The sequence below is a fragment of the Kogia breviceps genome, chromosome 7 (genome assembly GCF_026419965.1).
Source record: "Kogia breviceps isolate mKogBre1 chromosome 7, mKogBre1 haplotype 1, whole genome shotgun sequence".
NCBI lineage: Eukaryota > Metazoa > Chordata > Mammalia > Artiodactyla > Physeteridae > Kogia > Kogia breviceps.
In genome coordinates, this window is record NC_081316.1 from 55,411,786 (window position 1) to 55,430,753 (window position 18,968).

Consider the following 18,968-nt stretch of genomic DNA (forward strand, 5'->3'; position numbering starts at 1 on the left):
GCATGGCCTCTAGGCTCGCAGGCTTCAGTAGTTGTGGCTCGTGAGCTCAGTAGTTGTTGCTCACGGGCTCTAGAGCACAGGCTCAGTAGTTGTGGTGCACGGGCTTAGTTGCTCCATGGCATGTGGGATCTTCCTGGACCAGGGCTTGAACCTGTGTCCCCTGCATTGACAGGCAGATTCTTAACCACTGTGCCAACAGGGAAGTCCCTCTTTTTTCTTTCTTCATTGTTGCATGTGGTAGATAGGATGGAAGCTAGGCTTTATGTAATTTTAAACAATAACTATCCTCATAGAGCCAAGTGTTTATTCATTGTTGAATACATTCTTATTACAATAAGAAATTTTCATAAGACATATTTCTCACTTGTTATATATTTTGTATGTTATTGTAAAAGTGGAGAGTAGTTTCTCTGATTGGTAATATGCAAGCATGGTAGGAAGTGGAAATGAGTGTGACATCTAAGTACATTTTTTTTCTTTTTGCTGCACCTCACGGAATGCAGAATCTTAGTTCCCTGAATAGAGATGGAACCCAGGCCTGCTGCAGTGGAAGCACAGAGTTGTAACCACTGGACCACCGGGAAAGTCCCTAACTACATTTTTAGGTGCTATTCTTGATTGTTCTTAGGTAAGCCCAAACTGCTATATTCAGTGCTATTTTGCTTTATGACATTACTTCTACCTCTTCTACCTCACTCTCTTCACATTTTTATAGATCTCAGTTTTATCAACAGAACACTCATCATTTCTTCTTCAGAGATATTTTTCTCCCAACAGTCGCTTTTCATTCAGGATTCTCTTTTCTACAGTTGTAACTTGATTTGCTCCCAACTGAGCCTTTATGATATCTTTGACCTGTTTTAAATTCTGAAAATTCAGGGCCAATCCAAGATAAGTAGTATCAGCATTCTCTGATATGATGCAAGGTCATGATGTATAGTAAGGGGCTATTTCAACAGACTTGTGAATTGATCTGATTTCATGTTGGATTAATGTAAGAAATAAAAGTTAACGATAGTTGTGTTCTCCCCTGTGGGTTTTGCAGAAAGTTGCTGTTTTAGTGATAAAATATACTTCAGCAGACTTTTTTAGTACATTGCAGTTTCTTTTTTGAGCAGTTTTTTGTTCTCTTTATTGTCATTAAATATGTGAAAAAATCAATGCTTTTAATACTTTGAGGTTGATGCTTATTTCATTTGTGTTTTTAAAAAATTGTCCTATTCTGCTCTTCTTTTAAATTGGTATAGAAGTCTATCTGATGTTATTAATTTACATGACCCTTTATTTCCTTTGAATTCTTCTGTTGCAACTGTTTTTAGCCATATAATAGAGTATGTATACCATGTACTGAAACAGTATCATTTTCATAATTCACATGTTTTGACATTGTTCTTTTTAAAGGAAGTTGAAGAATGTTGTGTGATTAGAATCCCAAGACATGATATTGCCATGTATCTTATGGACATTTGTGAAATTGATATTGTTGTTTCCTGGGTTTACACTCTTTCCTTTTGGTTGACTGTATACTTCATAAAAGTGTCATTTCTGTTTTTCTTTTTTCCCTACTCTCTGGAAGGGAACTTATAACTCTTCTGTTTAATTTTTCCTCATTTAAAAATTTCTTTCATTATCTGTTTCCTGCACTTTGTGGCTTAACTTGTTTTTTGTAGGATCTCACTAGTTTATATTTGCCTTTCATTATCTGAGCATCTGAGCATACTCTCTATCTCTAGCTTTTCTTCAATTACTAAGTTTTTTTTCAGATTCTCTAAAGGGGAAAATATGTACCTAAATTTATTGACTACACCTGAGTAGCTATTTTATCCCTTCTGTACATACTTCACCAAGTTTTTGTTTGAACTTTTATGTTTGCCATACCAGGATTATATTCAAATGCTTTTTCAATTTAAAAAAACTTCATGCTTTTTCTTTTTCCGAGCCAGTAGAACTCGAAAGAGTTAAGCCCCAGAAAGGGATGGGAAGAGGTAGGTTTCAAACTTTTGTAATTTCTGTAAGTCAAAGTAAGATAACTTACTAAAGATTTTTTTAGATTTAAAATCCCTCAAAAGGGACATCTTGACCTTGGTTGAGAGAATTGTTAAAAATCATGATGCCACAGATTCTTTTTTTAAAAAAAAATTTAATTTAATTTATTTTTTTATACAGCAGGTTCTTATTAGTTATCTATTTTATACATATTAGTGTATACATGTCAATCCCAATCTCCCAATTCATCACAACACCACCACCCCCCCACCACTTTCCCCCCTTGGTGTCCATATGTTTGTTCTCTACATCAAGCCACAGATCCTTGATGTTGGAAAATACTCATCAATCCAGGAGGCATAAAGAGAGAACATTCTGAAGAGAGAAATAGAAGAATACTCTTTGTATTCAACTACTGATTAGGAGTATGTTATGAAGCAAACGATAGGCATAGTGTTAAAATTTTCTGTTAATTGAATTTATTTTACAGTTTTTAATGTATCGGGAATGTTGCAAATTATATGCTGATGAATTGGCACCATAAAATATTTGAACTGTTAGGTTTTTGGGAAACTGCCCAAGTGCTCCATTCATGATAGAATATTTGATCTCTCCTTTAGGCCTATGATTAGTTACATCTTTGGGTCGAAGAGTCTAGTCAGAAGATATACACAAAATATTGGATTTTTAAAACATCAAATTAAGACATTCAATTCATTTATGCCTTTGCCAATCAATCAATTAATCCATCACTCTTCTATAACAATACATTCAGTAAATTATAAAAATGCTCTTCTTTCTTAATTATATACTCTCATTATACGCTCTTATTTCTTAATATTTATTGTGTAACCATGTCAGTGATGATAGAATATTTTTGAGTATAATGCTGAGATGTATAAAATCTTTTTATTTTTTATTTTTAACTGGAGCAAGAGCACTTGTACCCCAGCTATAATTCCTGCTCAGGAGTTTGTAGCAGTCAAGGCACGAGGGCTCTGTATCCTCAATGTAGGTTGCTTTGTCAGCAAAGGATCATGAGTTTTACCCAGTCTCTTCTGTCCAGTCAGTCATTCCAAATTCCAAGTAGTAAGCTTTCTGCATAGGTTCAGTTTTTAGTGAGTTTTTCAAAGCTATTTCAAGAATTATGGCCAAATCGCCTCTGTTATGAAACAATTCTCCTGACCTTATTTGTTTTAGGATTTAAAATCAAGAGGAAATGATATAAAGTAGAAAATCCTGCGAGAATGAATTAAGTTAAATCTTTCAAAGATTATGAGTAAGATTATGTATCCCATTGCTGCTGATGACACATCTTGCCAGTCATTGGGGCCCTAATTCTGTTAGAGTAAGACTCTGAGGCTTCTGTAGGGGGCCTATCATTTTGGAGAGTTGTGACATCTTTATCATTGAAAGTGTGGTGAGATTTGAAATAAACCTGATAGGTTCTGTACTATTTAAAATACCTTATAGGTAATAAACTATAAATTATTTTAAAAGATAAACTTGGGTATGTATTTAAGGAAATAGCTTTCCTTCTATTTATTTATTCCATCATTTATCCATTCAACAAAGATTTATTGAGTGCCTGCTATGTACCAGGCACTGTGCTAGGCGCATGTTTTACAGTGGCAAATGATATTCGGTGTATGCCTGTATGATGCTTACAATTTATTAGGGAGACAGATATGGACACATGCAATTTCACTGTGTATGTTGGGATTAACATCGTGTCATGTTCATTTCTTTGCATCATGTCCCTATAATCCTCAATAGCAGTGATATTGTGGGAAAAACCTAGACCAGTAGTCAGTAGACCTGGCTTCTAGGAGAAGGGACAAGATCTGATAATCACTGAGCTGGACTCTCAGTTTATAAATTTAGGTGTGTAAGAAATATCCATTTATTTTCTATAGTTCAATTTTATTTTTGACTCTTAATTACTAAGTTTTGGGCAGAATCACTCCAATCCTTTTTGAGTTTTTTCCTACTTCCGTAGGGTTATGGTAGGTTTCCATCTGGAATGGGGGTATACTCTGGTCATTGATCATCTATATACAACAGTTTACCTCTGAGGCATGAGTTGTTGTGTCTAGATGGTTCTTTCTGGTCTGGCAATAATTGCTACTTCTAAGACATGTATTTAAATGTTTTTTTCCCCCAGAATTTCTGTGTTTCTGTTTGCATAGTTGCATAATGATGCTTTTCCTCTCTGGGGTCTTTCGGCCTTTCAGGCAATGCTGCCAGGAAACAGAGCCTAGATACCTGCCGCCTTGGGATCCAAAAACTTCTCTTACTTTTCAACTGAGAAAATCTCTTTCTAGACTGGGGAGGGGCTAGGAGATGTCCCTTTCTCTGCAGGTACCTGAGAATCTCTCTTTCATCTCTGAAATAAACATTTCTTTGGAGGGTTTAGGCTTTTGGAAAGCAACACTGGGATAACTTTAAAATCCCATTGGTCTTCTGTCCTGGTACATACCTCCCCTGAGGCAATAAAGTACAAAACCAGTTACCAGCTTGAATGAGAAGAAAGGAAATGGGAACATTTAGGGAGGGAAGAAATTAACATCTCAAAGTGCCAGCCTCCCACAGGTACTTCTTCACATTCCTTCTTATGATAATGCCACCAGGTGACCTTGTGAAAATCATATCATCTTTCTGAACCTCTGTTTCCTTTTCTAAAAGGGGTTTAATACTCCCCCCATATATGTTATTTCTTTTCCCCATCAAATAAGATAATATATATTAACTTTACTTTTATAAAGTTAGTGATAGAATTAGGACAGGAAGCTCATCCAATGTTCTTTCTACTGTATGAGTAAGGTATTCTTTGAACAAATGAATGACATCATGGTGCAGTGGAGGAGAGTCCCGGGACAGAATCCTGTCTTTACCATTAGCTGAATAAGTTATCTAAAGAAGATCAACAGACTGAGCTTCAAATTCCTCATCTTCAGATATGACTGAACTAATAATACTCAACTCTTAGGATTATTGAGACAATCAAAGAAAAATATCTAGCCCATGTGGAAATTGTTTTGGGAATAGGAAAGTGCTATACAAATGCTTATCAGAATACTTTCTTTCTTTCTTTCTTTTTTTTTTTTTTTTGGTCCAAGGAAGAGGAAAGTTGTGTTCAGAGGAAAGTTGTCTCCTTCCATCAGTTGTCTGGGTCCAGCTTCCTGGTCAGCTTCTGGAGTTAGCCTACCCAGATGTGGCAAGTACACATCTGGTTACAGAAAGGAAATGCCACACTGTGCTTTTTTTTTTTAGAATAGAATAATGTTTCTTATGAGTTTCTTCTCTTTCAATGTTGCTAAACTAATCTGTAAACCATCCAATATTTACAAAATAATTGCAGTCTTTAGATCTGCTTTAAGTCTGACCATATATTTTCCCCACAATTTAAATTCCAAGTTTTACCTATTTTTTCATTTTCTTTTTGTAGTTTGTTACAACTGGAATAAGGCATATTTCAGTATTCAGCTGAAGATGCAATTTACTATCTTCTTTCTTTCTATTTATTACTATTTAACCTTGTACTTTTCCCATTGTTCTTTTCAACAATTCTATAGAAATTCTGAAAGCATGACTTATCTGAAAGGTAGTAATATAAATTTACCATTTCATATTAATATCTTTTTGTGTCAATAGGGGAAATAGCCTTATCAACAGGTGTTTGTTGAAGTATATTTAAAAAAATTTTTTGGGAAGGGGTGGGCTGGAAGTATAGTATAATTGCTAAGGACAATCAAAGAAAAAAGAAACACTGATCCTTTCCCAATAAGTTACGTTTCAATATGGCATAATACTTAAAAGTATGGGCTTTGGTGCCAGATAGAGCATGGTTTATACCCTGGTTCCAACACTGGTTGTGTAGCCTTGGGCAAGTTATTTCATTTCTCTCAGTTTGTTTCCTCATTTGCAAAATGTGAATAGTAGTATTTCTTGGGGTTCTTGTGAAAATTATATAAAGTGATCTCTGCAGAATGCTCAGCATTGCTCAAAAAATGCCAGCTAATTTTATTAGTAATAAAATGACACCTTTGTTATATCACCTTGAACTGTATATTTTAATATTAAAAAAGCTTCTTTTTAAAGACCTGGTACGAGGATAACTTTTCTGTTGGCATTCATCATTTATTATTTTCATATGAATATCTTAATTTACAAAATAATAAGAACAATAATGTCAATAATAAGAATTAAGCACATATAAGTACTTCCTAATAAAATATTTTTATTTGCTAGTCATAATGTCTTATATTGTAAATAATGATCAAAAACTGTTCAATGTTCCATATATTCATTTGAAATGGCATGAGAGAGGGAAAAACTCTAATCGTTTTTGTTTGTTTCAATTGATATATATCACATCGTAGTTAGGATGATCTTTCTAAAACTTTAAAAAATGGTCATGCTCATCTTTATTAAAAAATCTTCCATGGCTTGTTATTCCTCCTTCAGTATAAGGCCAAACATAGCATGGTCTGTATGGCATCAATTTACTTCTCTTTTCTCACGGTCCCTGGTACCTCATCATAGCATGACCCCACTCTATTTTAATCTTTTACTTTGTTTAAATTTTCTATTTAATTATCTTCACTTTCAGACAAAAGAAAACCCTAAGAGGGTAGAATATTTATCTTGTTCAGTGTTGAGTTCCCAGTGTCTAGAGCATTGTAAGATAAATATTTGATTAATGAATGAAAGAACTTTTTTATCTCTATCAGGTTTTAAAGGTAGGACCATTTTAATTTATATGTTATAAATATTTTTATATTAATAAGCACATGTAAAAATAAGAGATACAACATATAACCCTAGATTCTAAAATTCAGTGATAAAATTATGTCTGATTAGTCAAGTTTTTTTTTTTTTTTTTTCCATAGAAATATGCTCAACTCTGTTTCTGGAGGATTAAGGGTGGTACTGTGGAGAGAACACTATACTTGAAATCAAAAGCTTTAGGATTAAGCTCCAAATCTGTTATTCAGTAGTTCTGTGATTGGACAAGCCACTGTGAATTTCAGTTTCATGTAAAATAGGCAATATGACTTTTCAGTGGTGGGAATCAGATCAGATAATGCATGTGAAAGTTCTTTCTAAACTGTAAAAATGTTACATAAATTTATTTAAAGGAATTTCAGTATTCTAAATGATTTGTGTATTTAGTTTACCCTTTCCTCTTTTACACTTTGCTCTTAGTTTTCTGAACAATACCATCACATGTTCTATAATTCTTCCTTTTATTTTTAGTTGTGGCAAATAATTTTATCCTTTCTGTCTTTCTAAAATTTCATTTGTTAGCAGTATTGCCGTTTGCTGTTTCAAATTTAAATTACCTGTCCCAAATTATTTGTAACTTTTTGGTAATGCTATTCTTAAACCAAATACAAAAGAGTTGAAGCTTAATTGACAGACACGTGATTACCTATAATTCCATTTATGTAACATTCACTATATCCTTTGGATTGCATATTTCACGCAAAAATTTTTTATTTAAAAAAATGATTTCTGGACTTCCCTGGCGGTCCAGTAGTTAAGACTGCACACTTCCAATGCAGGGGGCAGGGATTCGATCCCTGGTCAGGAAACCAAGATCCCACATGCTGCACAGCCAAAAAAAATAAATTAATTAAAAATTAAAAAATTAAAAACTAAGGGGAAATTTTAAAAAAAAAGATTTCCCTCCTATTTTCTCCTGTACGTGACTTCAGGTATTCCAAATTTAGTTTCATCCTTTCAATAGACTCAGGAGTCATATGAATACAGATTTCCTTTAACAAAGAAAATAGGAAAATTGAGGCCATTGTATTGGCAATTCAGGTGAAAAAAATCTCCACTTATACCTGGTTTAATTTGAACATCAATTAAAGTATTCGTCCTGACTTACTTGGATGATTATCTCAACTTTCCACTTTATTCAAGTAGTCAACATCTGGCTAGGGATCTTTGACTTGTATAACAAGATCCATGTCATCTTTTCTTTTTTTTTGCTTAATTTATCATCTTTGTATAGGTATCTATTTTTAGATTACCTTCGAATTCAACCTTTCATTAATCAGAAATAAGAATTTAATCAGAAATGGAGTTGACACTATGTAGTGATCATTACTGATAATCAAAAGAAGCGTAAAAGGGCAGCCAGAATTCCAGCATTAGATGCTGGCATGCAAAAGCCTAAGCTGTCTAAGATAGACTTGACCGTATTTGACCATTTGTTTTTTCTTATATTCTACCATCTTGTTTTATGTGTCAGATTTTTCTCGTACAGAAATGAGAGTCATAATAAGCTCTGCTGGTTTAGAGAACATCTAGCTGCTTTGAGTTAATACAGTGTCTTCCTTGGGTAGTCACTCAATAAATATATGTTGAATGAATTAACGAAAGTCCCCTTACGTAGCAAATTATATTTGTAGATGTGATTATGGGAATGCTATTGGTACATTTTTGAGAATTGCCATTCACAGGAAAAAAATCTCAGAATAAGTGAGTACCTACAAAATTATATCTTTTTCACAGAGGAAAAAGAATTATAATTGTATAGAAAAAAGAAAAGATGCCTGGCACTTAGACTTTTAAAAATTATGTTTAACAAATGAAAGAATGAGAAAGGCTAAAGCTTGAAGCACTATAGATAATCAGTTAACTAGCGCCCAAAGATACATATGAGAACTGAGAAAGGTATACTATAACTGTGACATTGTTGATTATTTACATTAGTGGTTAGGAATGTGTTAGAAACTCAGGTATAGTAAGCTACTCTCTTTACAGGGAAACAGCTGATTGTTTAATTGTTGACAAAATGGGGATTCAAATATTTGTCCCTGATTCAAAGTGTTTTTAAAAATATTATATCAGGTAAAGTATGAAAGCATTTTTTAAAATTAAAGGTTTATACACATGTACTAGCATATGTTTATAACACCATATTTTGTTAATATATGTCTTATTTTAAAATTGGAGAGAGCTCCTATGCATCCATATTCATTTTTATATTTCTATCCTTAGGTAAAAAAACTGATGTCCTTCTCCATTCATTACTGCTTATTGAAATTCTCCCTTCTTTTAAGGGAGTAAGCTATATTATATAGGAGCATGAGAGAAGGCCTCATTGATAAGGTGACATATGAGCAGAGATGTGAAAGAAGTGAAGTAGTAAGCTTCATGGATATTTGAAGGAAGAATGTCTAGGCAGAATGGCAGGTGTAGAGTCCCTGTGGTAGGAGGGTTCTTGATGTATTTGAGAAAGAGCAGAGACCACTGGGGTTGGAGTAGACACAGGAGAGGTGTAAAAGCTGAAATCGGCGAGGTAGGCTTTTGTCGAGTGAGATGAGGAGTCACTGGAGGGTTTGAGTTGAGGAGTGATCCTATCTGACTTCTGACTTAAAAACATCTTCCTGGCTGCTGTGTTTAGAAAAGACTGTAGGAGGGCAAAAGTGGCATCATGTAGACTTGTAAGAGGTTATTTCATTAATACAGGGGATAGATGATGGTCTGGACCGGGGTAGTAGCACTGGAGGTGATGAGAAGTGATGGGATTCTGTATGTAATTTGATGTTAGAGCCAACAGGATTTATTGATGGATTAGATGTAGAGAGAGAGTTAGAGAAGAAGAATGAATGACGACTCCAGCGATTTCTGGCCCGAACAACTGGAAGGATGAGAGATGGAGAACATTGCAGGGAAAACAGATTGGGGTGGTGGATAAGATCTGGAGTTCAGTTTTGACAAGTTAAAGTTTGACATTTTCTTTTTTACCTGGAGAACTGGTTTGTTAAACATTTACCAGCATTCACTGCTTGGAAGCCTAGTGAAGAAAATGTTTCAGGAGTGCAACAGTATCAAATGTTGCTGATGGGTCAAGTGAGATGACTGAGAATTGACCACTGGATTTAGTAGGATGGAGATAATAGGTAACCTTGACAAGAGCACTTTTAGTGGAATTACTGGAAAGAAAAGTCTGATTAGGGTAGTCTCAAGAAAGAATGAAGGGAAATTTAAAGGAGTTTTGCTCTAGAGGGGAACAGAGAAATGGGGACTATAGTTAGTTGGAGAGGAATGAGGCATAAAGGAAAGTTTTTAAAAATCACTGATAATACAGTTGATTTGTATGCTGAAGGGAGTGATTGAATGGAGAGGAAAACAGTTGATGGTGAAGCAGTGTCCTTGAGTAGGCAAAAGAGACTAGGCTCAGGTGCTCAAGTAGAGGAGTTGGCATTAGAGAGAAACACAAATATTTTATCCATAGTAATAGGAGGGAAGGCAGAATATAGGGGTGCAGTTACAAATAAATTAGTAGATGTTATGTTAGGAGCTTGTGGAAGTTCTCTTATGATTTTCCATAAAATAGAAAGCATGATCACCAGCTGAGAATGGCTGTGGGGGAGAAGAATTGGGAGGTTCGGGAGAAAGATATGAAATAAAGTACTCAATACATATGATTATTGTTATTATAATTGTATTTAATCTGTGAAAGTGGTAGATTTGACGGGAGAAAGGCTTTTAAAATTCAAAGACAATTGTCTTTGTAGTAATGACTGTGGATAATCACTTCACAATATATACGTATTATCAGAACTTCCTGTTGTACACCTTAAACATATACAATTTTTATTTGTTACTCATACCTCAGTAAAACTGGAAGAAAAAGAATGAATCGCAAGGCATGGAAATTTTGATGAATATCCATCATATGATTTGAAAATATAAGGTAACAGGAGAAGAGCTCTGGTCAGATGGAGAAGTGCCAGGAATATCAAAAGAGACTTTTGAAGGAAGTGACATTGACTCTAAGTAAAACTCTTACTCATGACAGAAATCTGGGCAAAGGATGAAATTGTGGAAAACCAATGATAATTCCAGTCGTCTTTCATCCCAAATGATACCCATAAGTAACCCTTTTCATAATGTGCCTTATAAATGAAAAGTTTGTATATTGTTAGTTCCACGGATAAGAATTCCTCAAACAGAGAGAACAAATAAAGATATAGATATAAAATCATAAAAAGGAAAATTATCAATGTAGTATTTAAGACTCTGGTCTGAACTTTGTTGCCATTTTCTTCAGAAGCTTTCCAAACATAATTTTATAAGACACAAGTTGATGATGAAAGCAGTTGTTTACTGGTTAAGATGAGTCTTGCCTTTTCGCATAATGCATTTCAGGTCTGAGTAAATCAGTTACTGTATTTTGTATTCTTGGTGTACATAATTATTATTAGTTAAAAATATGTGACTTGACATTCTCCAACTAGATCTTCATATTGGAATAACAAAATTGAATCTTCTCACTCCCCCCCCCCAAAAAAAAAGACAATTTTCACCTATACACACAAAGACACTGTCACTTTGGTGACTTTTTCAAGGATATTTTGTCTTGCGGCAATGAAGACATGTAATCAAGAACCATAATATAACAGTATGTATTAAGAATGCCTGCAGCATTTGTGTAGGCAAAATGGTTTGGAAGAAGGGTGACAGTGATTAATTTTATTTATTTATTTTAAACATCTTTATTGGAGTATAATTGCTTTAAAATGGTGTGTTAGTTTCTGCTTTATAACAAAGTGAATCAGTTATACATATACACATGTTCCCGTATTTCTTTCCTCTTGCATCTCCCTCCTTCCCACCCTCCCTATCCCACCCCTCTAGGTGGTCACAAAGCACTGAGCTGATCTCCCTGTGCTATGCGGCTGCTTCCCACTAGCTATCTATTCTACGTTTGGTAGTGTATATATGTCCATACCACTCTCTCACTTTGTCACAGCCTACCCTTCCCCCTCCTCACATCCTCAAGTCCATTCTCTAGTAGGTCTGCATCTCCATTCCTGTCTTACCCCTAGGTTCTTCATGACCTTTTTTTTTTTCCCTTAGATTCCATATATATATGTGTTAGCATACTGTATTTGTTTTTCTCTTTCTGACTTACTTCACTCTGTATGACAGACTCCGGGTCCATCCACCTCACTACAAATAACTCAATTTCGTTTCTTTTTATGGCTGAGTAATATTCCATTGTATATATGTGCCACATCTTCTTTATCCATTCATCTGATGATGGACACTTAGGTTGCTTCCATCTCCTGGCTATTGTAAATAGAGCTGCAATGAACATTTTGGTACATGACTCTTTTCGAATTATGGTTTTCTCAGGGTATATGCCCAGTAGTGGGATTGCGGGGTCGTATGGTAGTTCTATTTGTAGTTTTTTAAGGAACCTCCATACTGTTCTCCATAGTGGCTGTATCAATTTACATTCCCACCAGCAGTGCAAGAGTATTCCCTTTTCTTCACACCCTCTCCAGCATTTATTGTTTCTAGATTTTTTGATGATGGCCATTCTGACCAGTGTGAGATGATATCTCATTGTAGTTTTGGTTTGCATTTCTCTAATGATTAATGATGTTGAGCATTCTTTCATGTGTTTGTTGGAAATTTGTATATCTTCTTTGGAGAAATGTCTATTTAGGTCTTCTGCCCATTTTTGGATTGGGTTGTTTGTTTTTTTGATATTGAGCTGCATGAGCTGCTTGTAAATTTTGGAGATTAATCTTTTGTTGGTTGCTTCATTTGCAAATATTTCCTCCCATTCTGAGTGTTGTCTTTTTGTCTTGTTTATGGTTTCATTTTCTGTGCAAAAGCTTTTAAGTTTCATTAGGTCCCATTTGTTTATTTTTGTTTTTCCATTTCTCTAGGAGGTGGGTCAAAAAGGATCTTTCTGTGATTTATGTCATAGAGTCTTCTTCCTATGTTTTCCTCTAAGAGTTTGATAGTTTCTGGCCTTACATTTAGGTCTTTAATCCATTTTGAGTTTATTTTTGTGTATGGTGTTAAGGAGTGTTCTAATCTCATACTTTTACATGTACCTGTCCAGTTTTCCCAGCACCACTTATTGAAGAGGCTGTCTCTTCTCCACTGTATATTCTTGCCTCCTTTATCAAAGATAAGGTGACCTTATGTGCGTGGGTTTATCTCTGTGCTTTCTGTCCTGTTCCAATGATCTATATTTCTGTTTTTGTGCCAATACCATACTGTCTTGATTACTGTAGCTTTGTAGTATAGTACAGTGGTTAATTTTAACTGTCAGTGATGGCTTTATGGAATAGAGAGCATTTGAGTTAGCTCTAAATTAAGGGAAGATTGGTTTTCAGTTGACTTGATTACTTTTTATGCATTAGACATTGTATTAAGTATTGTGTAATTTAATCCTGCTACCTGTGAGGAAACTGAAGCTCAGAGAAGTTAAGTAATTTGTTGAGGGTCACACACTGCTAGTAAGTAGGTTTCAGACCCAGATCTAGCTGACAGTAAATGCTTTCCAATATAGCACACTGATTCAAGGGAGAGAATCGGTGTGTGGGGGAGGATATTCCAATATAGGCATCAGGAAGAGCAAAGAAAAGTGCAGAGGTGAGAAAAAGTAGAGTGTGTGTGTGTGTGTGTGTGTGTGTGTGTTGGGAAGTGGAGAGGGGAAGTGAGTAATCCATTGTGACTTGGGCACTGTGTGTGTATGTGTGGAGGGGGTGGAATAATATATAGTGGGAAATAAGGCTGAAAATATAACTTGTAAACAGATCGTGGGATGGAGGCCTCAAAGGTTGTGTTAAGGATTCTGGACACTGTCTGGTAGGAAGTAACCAATTTTAATATAATTTTTTCTGATATGAGAGAGTCTCATCTACTATGTGAATATCAATTGGTCAGCACTCCATTCGGACCTTTGTTTTGTTTCATAGTTGCAGATTCTTTTGGAAGACAACAGAAATAAAAGTGGGTTCTTACAATTGAGTTCATTATAATTATCAATTTTAATGATAGTTTATGCAATTCATGATTAGTTTATTAAATTATTTTGTCATGAATTAGGAATATAACTATAGAATAGTTTAATGTTAGCTTATTATTTTTCTAAGACCATAAGATAGAATTTTAAAATCATGTTTTTCAGATACTGACCGAGCTTTATCATTACTGGAAGAATACTGCAAAAAATTAAGGAAACCAGAGGAGCAGCAGTTGAAAAACGCTGTTAAAAAGGTGATGGGTATCTTTAAGAGCAACTTATTCCAAGCTTTGCTAGGTATGTATTAAAAAATTATTTATCATATTAATGATCAGAATTGGGCTTAAGAGTTTGAGTAATGTGGTCAGAAAACCTGATAACCAAATTTAAAACTGAAATATTTTTCTTGATATCAAGTAGAAGAAAAGATTTTTTCCCCCATTTTCTTGTTTAAGGTTATCTTAAAAAAGAACTTCTATAAAATAGAAATAAAGTGTATGTTAATAAAAATATTGTAAGAATGTTTTATATAGGAAGACAAGTTTTCACAGGAAAAAACTGGAGTAGCTTATTGCAAAATATTGAGGACAAATATGCTGAAGAAGGAAGTTTCCTCCTTCTAGAGGAAGACTTCCTTAACACAAAAAGTGATGGATCACATTATACTCAGAAACATAGTTCTAGTTTTACCCTCTTCTTAAGACAGAAACAACTCTTTTCATCTTTTTTGCTTCTCTTAAGAAATTTCATGATTCAAATTGAGAAGTTTATTGATGAAAATCTCTGTGCTTTGTCAATGTTTCATGAATCTAACTATATAATGTTTAACCTTTTGCTTATTCTTGAATTTATGGTTTATTTATGTATGTCTTTATACATACATTTTTGCATTTATGCAGATAATTTTTAATTCTTTTTTTAGAGTTAAACAAAAAATAGAAACAAATACCTCCCCTCAACAAAAGCAACCAACTAACTAAAGAATTTAATAAAAGACTCACTCAATTACACTATAGATTTTACTGGACTTAAACAGCATATTTTAAAGAAATAATTGAATCTACCAGATGTTATTATTTTTCACGTCTGATTGTTATTGATATAGAAACAAAAAATGTGAATTTATGGGGGTTAATCTTGAAAATATTTTATTTGTGTTTTTATTATAATGAATGTCTACACTTATTGACAAAACTATAACTTTATGGTTTGAATATAATTAAAAAAAACATTAAATTTTGAAAAATTGAGAATCAGTCTATTGAATAAAAATAGAAGTAAAGGAGCTTCCTTGGTGGCACAGTGGTTGAGAGTCCGCCTGCCAATGCAGGGGATGTGGGTTCGTGCCCCAGTCTGGGAAGATCCCACCAAAAAAAAAAAAAAGAAGTGAAAAGCTTTATAGGATTATTGCCTGTGGATTAATTTCTTTAAAATATTTTTATATGGCTGGTAAGAATTAATGATACAAATAAGTATAATCATCTTAGTTGGTATTAAATAAAAACAGCTCTAAATGGAGTCTTACAGAATTTAAATAAACCCTGTCATTAGAGAATAGTATTTTAGAGAACACTTTTAAGCAACAAATTTCTCAATTAAAAATTAATAGTTTTATCTAGTTGATAAATAGTAAAGGCCATTAACAGAATGGCAGTGCCTCTAAATAGATTTGTATGATGTGCTTAGATAAGATTGGCTATGACTTTTGAGAGTTTGAGTTTTTGAGAACTTTATTTAGGAAGAATATTGTTGGATGCTTTAGAAAATTCTACTAAGGTAGTGTAACCATTTGGTAATGCAACATCATTACATGGGGAATAAAAAGACGAATGACAAAGAGCTGTATTTTGCCATTGTTTTGAGTGAGTGGTAAATACCTTGGCAAAAAGCCTGTAGTGTAATTGGAATTTCTGTAATAAAATGAGAGGCAACAGTAATCTGTAAAAAGCTATTATGTAAGTAATCCTGATGCCCAGCTTTGAATGGATAGATTTGCTTTGGCTGGTCTTTTAAGTCATTTTGGGATAAACCAGAGTGCAAAGAATGGAGCAATGCTATACAACAAAACATAATTTTCTACTGAATCCTGTGTTGCTAAATACTGCTTACTAATTTATTATTATTGAATGTTTGAGTTGGTCTCACTGTGCAATTTGAAAGACACAAAAGAAGAAAAACTATGTAGCCCTGTGCCTCCTGAAGGGGATTATATCTTTATAAATGGATAAGTAGGGAACCATTAACAAATAGGGCATTATTATTTTTTTAACATCTTTATTGGAGTATAATTGCTTTACAGTTGTGTGTTAGTTTCTGCTTTATAACAAAGTGAATCAGCTATATATATACATATATCCCCATATCTCCTCTCTCTTGCGTCTCCCTCCCACCCCCCCATCCCACCCCTCTAGATGGGCACAGAGCACTAGGGCATTATTTATGCTCTATATTTTGCTTTCTGTTTTGATCAACTTCCCTTCCCCATTTTTTTTTTTTTGTTACAAGTGATGGAAGATAGTGACTTTCACCCATTATTCTGGTATTCAGGTAGCCAGTATGTTGAAATAATACCTTGCATGAATCTCACCTGAGGAAATAGAAGGGAATCATAGTGCAGATAACCCATCATAAATGGATAGTAGAGTAAAATACTATTATTGAAGAATGTGCTGTAATATTTACAAGTGACCAGGAAATCAGGCCTTCTCTCTATAGATGAAAAGCATCACTTTGAAAAAATTACTATCCTCCTTTTGTGGTACTTCATCATATGCCTAAAAAAGAAAATGCAAACACTAGTATGTCTTAGATGGTATAATCCTTGAGGACAGAATTCTGTCTCCATAACTTTGACCATTATTATAGTGTAAAAAAGCATTTTATAAATGGATTCTGTGATAATAGGGTAGAGGGTGATAGCAGAGGTATTGTTTTTTCATTTTTAAACTATAACTTTATTTGATTATAAACATAATATATGCTCATTATGGATATTTTTAAAAATAAAGTCAAAGAAGAAAATAAAATCCAAGAGTAAAATGCACTTCTCTTATAGTAAATAGAGTGATGAACTGTTTAACTTTCTTCTTTCTTGCTTCTCTAGTCCCTGTATTCTTTGTTTTGGCCTTCCATTTACCAATAACAGAAAGTGTAAAAAAAACAACTTAACTTTTAGGGCTTCCCTGGTGGCGCAGTGGTTAAGAATCTGCCTGCCAATGCAGGGGACACGGGTTCGAGCCCTGGTCCAGGAAGATCCCACATGCCGCGGAGCAACTAAGCCTGTGTGCCACAACTACTGAGCCTGTGCTTTAGAGCCCGAGAGCCACAACTACTGAGCCTGTGCTTTAGAGCCTGAGAGCCACAACTACTGAGCCTGTGCTCTAGAGCCCATGCTCTGCAACAAGAGAGGACACCGCAGTGACAAGCCTATGCATGGCAGCGAAGAGTAGTTCCCGCTCTCCGCAACTAGAGAAAGCCCGAGCACAGCAACAAAGACCCAATGCTGCCTAAAATAAATAAATTAAAACAAAAACAAAGAAAACACCTTAACTTTAAAAAAGTTAGTAATTAGTGTTCATTAATGTACAAAAGAAGAAAAATACCTGAAACAGCAAAGCTGCACATTTTGATGTTAGGCTTAGGGTGACATCTTGTGGTAATACTGAGGAAAATATTTTGTCCAATAGATAATTATAGTTTTATGATGATTGCATTATTAACACTTCAGAATTTGAATATAAGTGAGTTGGAATTCCATGATATTTTACAAATTAAGTTAGATATCTTTCATTTAGCATAGCTAAAACGTTCAGACTTTCAAGGCACTCTATTAGGTTATCTACCCTTCATTTAGGTGATGAAGGAGCAAGATGGAATGTTTTTCTTTCTATACTTCCCTTCCAGATCTACTTTGAAATTTAAAGATATGTATTGCCACCATAATTATTTGTAAAAACCATTTAAATAATATAATGAGTTAGTTCATTTCTTGATATGTACTACAAAAGTTCTTTGCTTTTATACCTTATTGAAAATTGTCTTATTTTTTTAATTTTTGAATTTTATTTATTGTTTTATACAGCAGGTTCTTATTAGTTATCAGTTTTATACACATCAGTGTATACCTGTCAGTCCCAATCACCCAATTCATCACACACACCCCCACCCCCCTGCAGCTTTCCCCCTTTGGTGTCCATACCTTTGTTCTCTACATCTGTGTCTCAATTTCTGCCCTGCAAACCGGTTCATCTGTACCATTTTTCTAGGTTCCACATATATGCGTTAATATACGATATTTGTTTTTCTCTTTCTGACTTACTTCACTCCATATGACAGTCTCTAGATCCACCCACGTCTCAACAAATGACCCAATTTCGTTCCTTTTTATGTCTGAGTAATATTCCACTGTATATATGTACCACATCTTCTTTATCCATTCGTCTGTCGATGGGCATTTAGGTTGCTTCCATGACCTGGCTATTGTAAATAGTGCTGCAGTGAACATTGGGGTGCATGTGTCTTTTTGAATTATGGTTTTCTCTGGGTATATGCCCAGTACTGGGATTGCTGGGTCATATGGTAGTTCTATTTGTAGTTTTTTGAGGAACCCCTATACTGTTCTCCATAGTGGCTGTATCAATTTACATTCCCACCAACAGTGCAAGAGTGTTCCCTTTTCTCCACACCCTCTCCAGCATTTGTTGTTTGTAGATTTTCTTATGATGCCCATTCTAACTGGTGTGAGGTGCTACCTCATTATAGTTTTTTTGATTTGCAGTTCTCTAATAATTAGTGATGTTGAGCAGCTTTTCATGTGCTTCTTGGCCATCTGTATGTTTTCATTGGAGAAACGTCTATTTAGGTCTTCTGCTCATTTTTGGATTGGGTTGTTTGTTTATTTAATATTGAGCTGCATGAGCTGTTTATATATTTTGGAGGTTTCCTTTGGTTTCATTTTCTGTGCAAAAGCTTTGAAGTTTCATTAGGTCCCATTTGTTTATTTTTGTTTTTATTTCCATTTCTCTAGGAGGTGGGTCAAAAAGGATCTTGCTGTGATTTATGTCAAAGAGTGTTCTTCCTATGTTTTCCTCTAAGAGTTTTATAGTGTCCGATCTTACATTTATGTCTCAAATCCATTTTGAGTTTATTTTTGTGTATGGTGTTAGGGAGTGTTCTAATTTTATTCTTTTAC

General features: G+C 34.4%; 1 protein-coding gene across 12 annotated transcripts in view; it reads left to right on the forward strand.

Annotated features, from left to right (window-relative positions):
• The window catches only part of DLG2 (discs large MAGUK scaffold protein 2), a 2,077,851-nt gene that overhangs the window by 3,312 nt on the left and 2,055,571 nt on the right, over positions 1-18,968 (forward strand). For 11 of the 12 annotated variants that reach the window (XM_067038349.1, XM_067038350.1, XM_067038352.1 and 8 more), the window contains exon 2: positions 13,943-14,074. In XM_067038349.1, coding sequence (XP_066894450.1) covers positions 13,943-14,074 — 132 coding nt within the window. Of the gene's footprint in view, positions 1-503; positions 629-13,942; positions 14,075-18,968 lie in introns of all 12 variants that reach the window. The other variant, XM_067038359.1, reaches the window with a different exon arrangement.